Source organism: Bos javanicus, chromosome 5 (assembly GCF_032452875.1).
Source record: "Bos javanicus breed banteng chromosome 5, ARS-OSU_banteng_1.0, whole genome shotgun sequence".
Classification (NCBI taxonomy): Eukaryota; Metazoa; Chordata; class Mammalia; order Artiodactyla; family Bovidae; genus Bos; species Bos javanicus.
The window spans coordinates 44,367,050-44,379,480 of record NC_083872.1 but is presented as its reverse complement, the minus strand read 5'-3'; the positions used below and the strand labels follow the sequence as shown (position 1 = coordinate 44,379,480).

Genomic DNA, 12,431 nt, shown 5'->3' with positions numbered 1-12,431 from the left:
GGAGAGGTGCATCTATAGATGAAGACGGACAAAACTAATGCTCAGTTCTCTTACAGTAACATCAAAGGAAAGCTTTTTATATTACAGTTTTTGTAAATAGTGCAGTACTAGCAGTAAGGCAGATTTTGTCAATGTTTTTAACAGAGCACTTTAATATTCCCAACTAATCTGTTTTCATTTTAGGAATGATGTACCTGGTTGAACATTGTCTGTGTATTAATTAGCTGTACTTATCTTTTGTCAACAGTATAACTGTTTATCATTAAGAAATTTTCACTGTTTTAAAATACATTTCTTTGTATTTTTTACTTGTTAAATGAGTTCTTACTATAATTAAATATCCCTCTTTTTGAATTTTATTTTTTGTTTTTCAGATTTTATGTAAAGACTAATATATTATCTCCCCCAAATACCATGAGCTTTTCTAAATAGTGATAATTTCCTACTAGGTGGAACCTATTTTATATCTATGTATCTTATAGAACTCTTATTAAATCTAATAAGGTTTATCTCTTTATATAGTCAGATGATCTATAAATAATGATAAATTTCTCTCTTCCTTTTTAATAGTTGTTATTTCCTATTTCTAAATCAGGTTTTAATGCACTGATGAGAATTTCTAGAACATCAAAGTAATAATCCCTGTTTGTTCCTGACTTTTTATAGAATGCTTATCATGTTTCACCATCACATCTATTTTAAAGTAGTTATTCTTTTATCCAGCTAGGAAGACATTTCTACATTTCTCCCACCTCCTCCCAACCTTTTTATTAGTAAAAAACAGGTACAAAAGCTTTGAAGAATATAGAGAGAAAGTTAATTAATTGATATAGTCAGGCAGATTTTTTGTTCTTTTTTCTTTTCTTTTAACCAAGCTACTCACTTTTCCTGTTTTGTTTTAGGTACATACCTATGTCAACACTACAGGTGTGCAAGAAGAACGGAAAAACCGCACAAGTGTGCATGTCCCATTGGAGGCAAGAGTTTCTAATGCTGAAAGCAACACACCAAAAGAAGAGTCAAGTAATATTGAGGACAGGGACCCTCAGATTCTTCTTGAACCCGAAGGAGTCAAATTTGTCTTAGGACCAACACCAGTTCAAAAGCAATTAATGGAAAAAGAGAAACTGGAACAACTTGGAAGAGATCAAATCAGTGGAAGTGGTGCAAATAACACAGAATGGGACACTGGCTATGACAGTGATGAGCGAAGAGATGCGCCCTCTGTTAACAAACTGGTGTATGAAAATCTAAATGGCCTATCTCTCCCCAGTGCCTCAGGGTTCAGGAGAGGTCGTCTGCCGTCCACCAGTACCTCAGATACCCAGAATATCAACAACTCAGCTCAGAGAAGAACTGCATTGTTAAACTACGAAAATCTACCATCTTTGCCTCCTGTTTGGGAAGCCCGCAAGCTAAGTAGGGATGAAGATGACAACTTAGGACCAAAGACCCCATCTCTGAATGGCTACCATAATAATCTAGATCCAATGCATAACTATGTAAATACAGAGAATGTAACAGTGCCGGCGAGTGCTCACAAAATAGAGTATTCAAGGCGTCGGGACTGTACGCCGACAGTCTTTAACTTTGATATCAGACGCCCAAGTTTAGAACACAGGCAGCTCAATTACATACAGGTTGACTTGGAAGGTGGCAGTGACTCTGACAACCCTCAGACTCCAAAAACGCCTACCACTCCCCTTCCACAGACCCCTACCAGGCGCACAGAGCTGTATGCTGTGATAGACATCGAGAGAACTGCTGCTATGTCCAATTTGCAGAAAGCACTGCCTCGAGATGATGGTACATCTAGGAAAACTAGACACAATAGTACTGATCTGCCGATGTGAGCCCTGGAAAGCATTTACATTATTTGCACCTTTGTGAAGTTTTTTTTTAAAAAAATGAAGACACAAGTGCTTCATTTTTATTTCTGAACACTAACTCCTTTTGTAGACTGATAGAAAAAATTTTTTCTGAATATTTCATGTGCTTCTTTAAAGGGAATTAATGTAGAGCAGGTACTCATAAAAGAACACTAATTTCATTATATACTACTCATTACTGTACAGCAGCATTCCCATTTTCACAGTGCCTATTTAAAATGAGAGTTGAAGTGAGTGACATGCTGGTCGATTTTTATCAAAATTCTGAACTCATGTATCATTCATGTGTAAGTCATGGTTGGCATTTAAAACAGAGCCTCTTGATAACATGCATTGCTAACAGATAACTGTAGCTTTGAAAGTACTATTTGTAGATTCACTATTCATGGTATGTGGCCTCCAGCATGTAACATCAGGAATCCTTTATTTCATTAATTGTAGGCTTTTTGACTTGAGCCAAAACATATGTAATGGAAATAGAAGTACCACACCTCCTACGTACCAGTCAGTTCCTTTGCCTTCAGCATTTCTAGAAAGTTCTACATTCATGAACATGGTGTGCCGTTGATGTGTTGAAAGGCAAGAAAGAGATGAGATTTTCTGTTTCGTCATCTCATGATGTCATTTGAAGGGCATGCCCAAGTATCTTAATCAGAATTATAAACAGGCTCAAGAATCAGTCTCAGGTCACTTTATCCAAAAACATTTGAAAAATCTGAACCATGATCTCTTGAAAGTTTCTCTCCTACAGATTATTTACAGTAACATTGTCCTCTGGAGGCATTTGTGCCATTAGATTACCATTTACCTTCAGTTTTTCCTTTGGTGTTTGGGATGTCTAACTTTGTTGCTTCATGTCTTTTTCAATTTAAAATGTTTGAGTTTGTACATAGTTTTGAAATTGGTATATGTTCGTTGTTGTTTAGTTTGCATTTTTGCCCAATTGTGGTTTTGAAGGTTCATTTGGAACTTAACTGTTATTCTGTAACAGGGTTGCCCTTGTCCAGTATTTGTTTATATGCTGTTTACTTTTCATGTTGATAAAAGCATTCTCTCAATTTTAAATTTCACTTGTGTCCATAGGTGATCTCTTAAGCAGCTGAGAAGAGAGGGGGAAAAAAAGGAAGTACTTTTAACATGCAAAGTTCCCTAAAGGTACTGTGTCTTCTCTGTGGGCACTCTCCAGCACTTTAGCAGTGATCCCCTCAGTCACAGGGCTGCAGTTACACTTCGCCCACTGATTGCTCCTCAGCTCTTCTGTCCTTTCACTCACAGCTGATCTTGGATTATCCCTTGATTTTAATAGAGTGTTAAGATTATTGCCAGCATAGCAGGTACAGTGGAAGTCTTATAGCAATGAGATTGTGTCATAATTTAGGATTGAAAATGAAGTTTATGTAAACTGATTATAGAGTCCATATGTCTAGCTCTTGGAAAGTCAAGAATTTTCCAGTTTCCCAAATCCTAGAGAAACAAGAGAAGGTAGAGTGGAAAGAAGGTTGGATAACCTTGCAAAATATGTCACTATTTCCTCTAAATATGAGGAAGTTTCTGAGATTATGATCTGGATTTATCAGATGTAATTAAGGTTAATTTAGCATAAAAAAGTTTCAGTCATATAGCATCCAACCTGTCCCGTAAATGACCTAATTATAGGACAGTGGGTGGTGGGACCATTATAAAGAAAATAAATTATGAAAGGTGTCTTTATCATTTTCAGTGCCATTGGTTTATGTGCATAGCAGAATTTTTTTTTTTCCTGTGAATTTGGTGCTTATTAAAGTGTTCACTGTTCTCTAAAAAGAGTACAGTGGTATAGGTGTGCAGCTTCCATTTTCATGTATTGTTCCATTTATGCTTTCTTCTGAGTAGATTGCTAATTGTGCCAAATTTATGTGATGATCTTTGTAACGTGGAATAAGAATTACGACAGAACCAGTGCATATGGTTTTCTCGGAAACAAGCAGTCAAGACCGAACGTTAACCTCCAAACGAAAGGGCTGACCTATTTACTTATTTTGGAGGTTGGGTACTTTTTTTTTCTTTCTTTCTCTCAGCCTTTTCATTTTTCCTTCCAGATTCTGATTACTTTTTATATTTTTTAAGCAACTATAATATAACCATTGCAGTTTATGCTTTAAATACTGTGTGCTTTAAAATTGAAAATGGGACCAGTTTGTCTGTTAAGAATTTGATTTTTAGGTACTACGAGTATTAGGGAAGATGTATACAACTGGTATTAATTTCTAGATATCTCTGGAAATCCCGTGTCCCTATTTAATAAAAAGTAATGTAGAACACTACTTGTCCTTTGCTGTAGTCTAGTAATGGGCATTAAGCTCTGTCCTGGAAGAATGTACCAATTACTTGGTACATTTTAGAATGAGATATTTTATTGGGATATAATTGTGGCCATATGTTTCAGATTTTCTGAGACAGACCTAGTTTTAGATATTCTGTTCTGTTGATAGATCATGTGATCCCACTTTCTGGCTTTGGAAATATAATCATTGATCATGTGTTTTCTCCCTAATGGAATCCTCTTTTATCTGTATGGATCATAGCAGCTTTTATCCCAGACCAGGGTTGGAAACTGATATGGGTATTACATGTGTTTTTTTCTCAGTGTATTTTATTTCCCAGGTTCATCTTCCTTTAAAAATGAAAATATGGTGCCTTCCCTCCCTCCAGGAAGATTGGCAAATAGTTCCTTTAATTTACTGCTGCTGTGGAGTGATGAGACATGCACTTTACTTTTGAAGACTCAGCAAAAAGCTTTTCACTTCTCAGTATATCCAGAATAGATCACATTTGGGACTTAAGAAAATTTGCCAAGCAATCTTTGTTTTTATAGATATTAATGTTGACCCCACAGTTCAATGAGTCAAGCTAGTGTTTATCACACCCCCTCCCAAAATATCAGTGGCACAACATACAAAAATGTACCTCAATAATGTTCTATTAAAAATGGGACAGGGGCCTTATGTTTTCATAATTTCCCAATAATGTGCCACCATATTTTTGCCTCAAGGTAAAGGTTTTAGCAGGCTAAAAAATACATCCCATTTCCCCTTGTGCTGTTCCTAACCCATAATGTCCAAGTGTTTGTGCAATGTATAGTGTGTGTGTGTATAAATATATATGTATATTCACATATACATATATATATATGTATATCTCCTTGAAACAGACATACCATCAGAGACAACATTCAGAAGTAACTAATGTATTGGCATCTTTTTCTTATCTCTGATATGTGAGGTATATGGTACTAAATTACCTTTTCCCTGATGTTTGCCAAATTTGAATAAAGGCATTGGTACGAAATCACAGAATGTATAGAAAATGTTTTTGGCTTGAAAAACTAACAAATATTTTATGACCATACCATAATATACTCTGCCCAAACCAGCACCCTGTCTTTGCTCTTCTTTACATCCCTCTTCCCCATCCCTACTTCCTCGTTTTTTTGGTATAAAAAGTCTTTTGTAGCATCATTACAATTGCAATTCTATGACAATTGGATAATAACAGCATGGAAACGGACTGGTATTAATAGTACAGTAGTCACCAGTGTGCCACATTTGCATTAGTAAATGCAAAATATACATTTTATAAAGGACAAATTTTGTGTTATGTTTTTATTTTCATTACATTGTATAATATTGTAAGATTATTGTATGTCCTAATTTGCATTATAAATGTTTTTTTCCTACGTAAAGGCATAAATATAGCAACTTTGTATAAAGGTAGCTTATTAGATTTTTGATTTTGTATTTTATAAAAAAATTGTCTAACAGTGGGACTACCATTGCCAAATTGTACATGAAATATGAATTTTACCCCTTACGGTTAATTTCATTTCTAAACATTCCATATTTCTCTAATAAGACATAAGTGATACTGTACTATGCATAAATGGTATTTTAATGCTGTTTCATATCAGCATTTTAAATTTTGGTTTGCATTTTTAATATTGGCAAAATTTACCACTGTTGATTAAACCTTGTTGTATATGTAACAACATCTTTTGCCCTCCCCACCCTTGTTCTCTATTTCTCCCTGTCAGTGCCAACTTCATACATTTTGTAGCATGGCAATAAAATATAACTTTTACACTGAGGCCAAGTGTGGCTTTTTGGAGGATATGGAGATGGGAGGATTGCCCTCTAGTTATGCTTTGTATATGACTTTCTGCCACATAAACCATGTTTCCAGGCATGAGGAAATTATCTCGTATATGATGTGAACATGCTTTTAAAGACAAGTGTGAATGTTGCTTTTAAGCTTAATTTTTGTCTTTAACTAATTTTTTATCTTTGGGAAAGTCAGAGTTCTGGAAGTACAATCAAGCCTTTATTAACTGGAGTACGTAAAGAATGAGCTAATAACTGAATTTAGTTCAACAAGGGCTAAGCAACACATTTTTTAAATCCTTATTTATTGTAGAGTATTAGTATACTGTCCTAAAAATTATATGTAAAATATGGTTTCATCTTAGATGATTTAGGATCTTGCAATGCCTTACTGTTGTCATTCTGGCATAAATTCCCATGACAAGGTACTCAAGTTGATACTGGAAGCTGAGCTTGACTATACAACTAACATTAAGCATTCATGAAAAACTGCTTTGTTTAATAAAATCTGATCAGAGTTCTTATGATTACTTTCCCCTTATTGCCGAAAGTAGATTGCAATAAAACCCCAATAAAAGTTTGGTTGGCTACCTGTTTAAAGTTTCACTGTATTTATACTTTACACGTTTCTTGAGACTTTATGATAAGAGGTTTTATTTCTTAGTCTCATATCACCACCTCCATTTTCAAAGTGAACATATCATGGGTCAAGGATTATGTTTCAGAGTGAAATGAAATTTTGAGTATTTGCCAGACTCTCAAGAACTTTTATCTTCTTGGTCATTCAAACTAGTAGTTAGTTCTTAGGCTGGGGTTCCAAACCTGTTGTCACCTAGTGGCACTGCAAAGCCTATTTGCATACAACTCAAGATGTAGATCATTTAAATAGTAAAGGGAATAGACATGTCCACAAATGATCAGGTGCTTACTATGTACCAGACACTGTGGAGCACATAGATCGGTTTAAGATGTGACAGAGACCACATCTTACTTAGGTATCTTGGGTATTCTCAGAAATTAAAAACTTTTGGGGATTATTTCTGTATTTTTCCTTTGAGTTCCTTTGAAGATAATAACTATTCACATGTTCTTGTTTAATGAATAAGCACAAACTAGGCCCTCTGTTAGTAATGAAGATAGTTAATTCTTGTTCTCAAAAGAATCTGTAGTTGAGAACAGCCATTCTAACTGGAGGCAGTGCCCTTCCTCTCCCTAGAGAAATAAACCCTAAGATATAAATTATATATAAAAGATTACAATCTCTCTGATACGTCTAGAATAATACTAGCTATATGCCTTAGGAGAATTGAAAAAAAATATTCCAATTCTTAATTTGTGATAAAGGCATGTACAAAGGAAAGGCATCTAACTCAGCCTGAGAATGAAGGTTTTTAATTTTTAAGAAAATTTTGAAGAAGGTAATCCCTGAGGTGTTTGATGAGAGTTTTTACAAATTAGGGCAGGGTGGAGAGGATATCTTGTGTGTGCATTAGTCGCTCAGTCGTGTCCGACTCTTTGCGACCCCATGGACTGCACAGCCCACCAGGGTCTTCTGTTCATGGGATTCTCCAGGCAAGGATACTGAAGTGGGTTGCCATTTCCTTCCCCAAGGATATCTTAGGGAGAAGAAATACCCAGTACAAAGGCACAGAAGTATAGAAAGATCACAGTGTCAGTGATGGCAAAGATTCCATTTGCTTGGAGCATAGAGCGCAAAGGCAGGTTTGTGGGCATAGAGAAGGGAGAAATTAGAGACATCCCATAGATTTAGAACGCAAGAGTTTTTGTTTTACTTTAAGTCAAGTGAGAGAATTTGAAGGATTTTAAACATTGGAGAAACAACATTTTATAAAAATGACTCTGACATCAACATGGAGGATACAGTAGAGGACATGACATTTTAATAATGGAGGGAGACTAAAATGGAGGTAAAACTGGATAAATGCTTTTTCAAAGGTATTTTTAAAGGAGTTTTGAGGTTATTTGCTGCTCTGCAACAAGCCACCTTAAAACTGAGTGGCTTAAAGCAACAAATCATGTTATTCTCACATTGCTATAGATCAGAGTAGGCAGGCATATGGAACCCACCCCAAATTACAAAACTAATATATGGAAGGGTTGAAACCCAAACCTATGCAGCCTGGTTCCTGAAACTTGAGTGTTCAGCCCCTGGAGGTACAGGGTGACACCAAATAACACAGTAAAGGAGGAAAAGTAAAAAACACGTGCACTGGAGAAAGGACAAATTGCTGGAAGTCCCCATGTAGGGGGCTGCTTCTGGCTGTCTCTGGCCTCCACTCCACAGGTGGCAAAGCCTGCCTCCTAGTCCCCATCCAAAAGCCCTGACTAAGTTTCTCCTCCCCAGTGCCCCCTCCAGAGGCCAGCAGGCAAGGAGCCCTGGGTTCTCCATCACCCATAGTCTCATGCTTGCCTGCCAGAGGACATCATAATCTGTATTTCCACATAATGTGGTTTTGCCCATAATAAAAACAGTTGTTTTCAATACTGTGCAGCTATCTTACCTTCCTGTAATTCTTCTCATTCCAGTGTGTGATTTGAAATCTTCTGGTTGAGGTGCATTCCCTGAAAGAAGAGCAAACTTTCAGACAAAGAACACAAACTCTTGGTTGATTTAAAATAATTTGTCCAATCTGAACATCCGTTTTCATGATGGACCTTGGAAAGAGTGTAAACTGGGGTAGCAGCCTTTTTCTGTAAAACATTACATAGTAAATGTTTTAGGCTTTATGGGCTACACAGTTTGTCACAACTACTCTTTCCATTGTATAACTGTTTTGTGTTGTTCAGTATAAAAATGAATTTGCTTGTGTTACAGCCAAGCTTTATGGACATCAAAATATAAATTTCATATAATTTTAATGCATCACAACAGTTTTTATGTTTCTAATAATTTAAAAATGTAAAAAACCATTCTTAACTCTCTGGTCATATAAAATCAGGTGGCAGGTTGGATCTGGCTCCCAATGGTTTCTCAATCCCTGGGGTAAACTAACCCTCTTAGCATGCATCTCAAAGGTACAAAAGATTAAAAACTGAAAGCAGCTATCAATGTTAACAATTACCAAAATACAAGAACTTGATAAGAGATCAGCCATAGGGAGAAAAAGGTATCAGATGCAAAGCCAAACATTATTTTTAAGCACAAAAATTTTGTTTTAAATATCCTAGGGGGTCAACTTAGAGAAAGTATAAAATTATTCTTAATAAATGGGAATATTTGGGATTGATTTTGCTCTCTACCAAGCCATTATGTAAAAGGATGTTAGTCATCTCTACAGCTGTGTGTTGTGTGGAGTGGGGAATGAGTGAAAGGCAAAACCTCCTGAAAGTGAGCAAGCAGGACAAAATAAATGTCTCCATCAGAGCTCACAAGACCTCGTCCCGGACCATCCAAATAAAAACAGCATTTGGACTTCCATGGTGATCCAGTGGTTAATCTGCCTGCCATTGCTGGGGACATGAGTTCGATTCCTAGTCCAGGAACATTTCACATGCTGGGGAGCAACTACTACTGAGCCAGTGAGTTCTATAGTACATGCTCTGCAACAAGAGGAGCCATGGCAATGAGAAGCCTGTGCGCTGCAACTAGGGAGTAGTCCTTGCACACAGCAATGAAGACCCAGCGTGGCCAAAAGTAATTAGAAAAGAACAAAGAGCATTTTATAAATTAATAAAAGAAATGTAGGTCTTCATCTTACTCAATAATGTTTAAAATAGCAATAAAATATTATTTAGAAAGATGATGGTAAATTTTTTAAAAACCTAAAGAAGTTGAAAGTGGTTGCTTCTGGGGAGAGGAATCAATGCTGATGATGAATTACATTTTTCCATTATTAGTTACAGAGCCTAAGCTTGCTCTGCTTGCAGGCCAATGAATCTGGTAATGAGGCTGTTGGGGCAGGAATAATGACTTTAGTTGGAAAGCTAGCAGATCAAGAAGACAGACGAGTGTCTCAAAAAACCCATCTTCCCTGAGTCCAAATTCAGGCTTTTTTTAATACAGAGGAAGGGGAGGGGACGGTGTGTGCTGTGATGCCAGTGGCAGAGCAAGACCAGTTGCTCTAACAGCCCAGCCCCTGCCCTGCTCCGTTACAATTCCCTACTGTCAAATGTCCATTCCATAATCTTGTGTAGAAAAGGGGGCAATGATCTTTCTTGCTGCTTCCTGCCAAATGGGGGAGGTGAGGGGGTGATTGTGAAATGGAATTGATGAGTTTCAGGTTGGGAATATTCCTTAAAATTTTTAGTAAATGATACAATTCTTTTTCTGAAACTACAATTATTTGAATCTGATGAGATTCTTTCTACAATGAAAATTTTAAGTTCAGTCCTTACCCTTTTTGAAGAGCAACTTTAAATCTTCTAAGTGTTCACAAATCCACTGCTCTCAAGGTCTCTTAGGAGTTGGGTCATTTTCTGATGACAGTGGGGCTGCTTTAACCTGAGTGTGATGAGTTCACAGCTTTACTGCCGCTAACTTGACAGATGAGTGCCTGGTAGGTAAGATCACTTGTATTCAGTGATCTTATACAGTGGTATTCAGGCCCCTGTACTCTCCAGGTTTTAAGGAGGACTCGGTCTCCAGCCTAGAAAGGATGTAAGGCTATCGCAGCTGGATAGGCAGACCTGCTGGAAGCAAACTTATGAACAGTAGTACAGTGCCCAGCGTTTTAACATAATTGGCAACTGCTAGATCTTTCAAAGCATTTATAGATTCTCATGCCTGGGCAGACACCTGAAATGGCCTACTATACAATATTTCAAAGGGGCTTAATTTAAGCCTGCTTCTGGGAGCCGTTCTGATCCATATAAGGGCAACTGGCAAGGCTATATCCCAAGTTAAGTTGGTCTCAACATATTTTAGCAATGTTCCTTTTTAATGTATAATTCATTTTCTTGGGTTTTCCTATAAATTGTGGTCTCCAGGGTGAATGTAACTTCTAGTTAACTTGCAGTTCTTCAGACATCTATTTCTGCTTTATTGACTATGCCAAAGCTTTTGACTGTGTGGATCACAATAAATTGTGGAAAATTGACCTGCCTCTTGAGAAACCTGCATGCAGGTCAGGAAGCAACAGTTAGAACATGGAACAACAGACTGGTTCCAAATAGGAAAAGGAGTATGTCAAGGCTGTATATTGTCACCCTGCTTATTTAACTTATATGCAGAGTACATCATGAGAAACGCTGGGCTGGAAGAAGCACAAGCTGGAATCAAGATTGCCAGGAGAAATATCAATCACCTCAGATATGCAGATGACACCACCCTTATGGGCAGAAAGTGAAGAGGAACTAAAAAGCCATAACCCTACTTACTGAAAGACTGCCCCCCCCCCCCCCCACCATGTGACTGAACTTTTCCCTTCTGTCTTTGCCACTCACCATCCCTCTTGGGCAGATATTTACATTCCTGAATAAGATGCTTTCTGGGGATGAGAGGAGGATGGTCATTGACACTAGGGAGGAAGCACACCAGCATCATCTAGCAGATTCCCAGATGTAACTGCAGAAAAGCAAATCTGGCAGCTCCTATTGCTGAGTCTGACTAGGATCCTAATGATGGAGATATGCAACCACACCTGCAGCATTGTAGGAAGTGTACCTTAGCGGGTCTTTGAAAGGGAGTACCTAGGCAAAGGAGCTTAAACAAAATTCAGGAGATACACCAAAAATCCAGTGAGGATCCATCCATGTTTTTTAGAAAGAATTTATCAAGCTTATAGACACTGAGGCAGAACCCAAGGGCCCCAGAAATAAGAGAATGCTAGATATGACATTTGTTGGGCAAAGCACCCCAGATATAAGAAGAAAACTACTGAAGTTAGATGGTACATTGGAATGAACCCTTCTTAATTGGTAGATGTTGCTTTTAAAGTGTTCAACAATAGGGCACAACAGCAGAAGCAAGAGAATGCAGGATGGAACGCTACTTTTTTGACAGCAGCATTGGATTCCTGGAAGGCCAGTAACCCAAAGAGAGGTGAGCCACCATCAGGGAAGAAACAGTGCACTTACTGTAAGGAGGAATAACATTGGGGAAAAGATTGCACCAGGCTAATAAGCAGGAAAACAATAAAAGAAATTGTGGGCTGATGGCATCGGTTTTATACAGCAAGCAACTTACAACTTACTATATAGAGCTTGTGTGTGCTCAGTTGCTCAGTCGTGTCCGACTCTTCGCGACCCCATGGACTGTAGCCTGCCAGGCTCCTATGTCCATGGGATTTTCCAGGCAAGAATACTGGAGTGGGATGCCATTTCCTTTTCCAGGATAGCTTCTCGACCCAGGGATCGAACCCGCGACTCTTAGGTCTGTGGTCATCAGCAGGTGGGTTCTTTACCACTAGTGCCACCTGAGAAGCCCTTTCCCAAATGTGGATTCTTT

The 12,431-nt window shown here is 37.7% G+C and overlaps 1 protein-coding gene across 5 annotated transcripts in view; it reads left to right on the top strand.

The window, feature by feature from the left end:
* The window catches only part of FRS2 (fibroblast growth factor receptor substrate 2), a 109,726-nt gene extending 103,095 nt beyond the window's left edge, over positions 1-6,631 (top strand). For all 5 annotated transcript variants that reach the window (XM_061416504.1, XM_061416508.1, XM_061416507.1 and 2 more), the window contains one exon: positions 903-6,631. In XM_061416504.1, coding sequence (XP_061272488.1) covers positions 903-1,853 — 951 coding nt within the window. In that variant the 3' untranslated portion in view covers positions 1,854-6,631. The remainder of the gene's footprint in view (positions 1-902) is intronic.
* Positions 6,632-12,431: the final 5,800 nt, after the last annotated feature.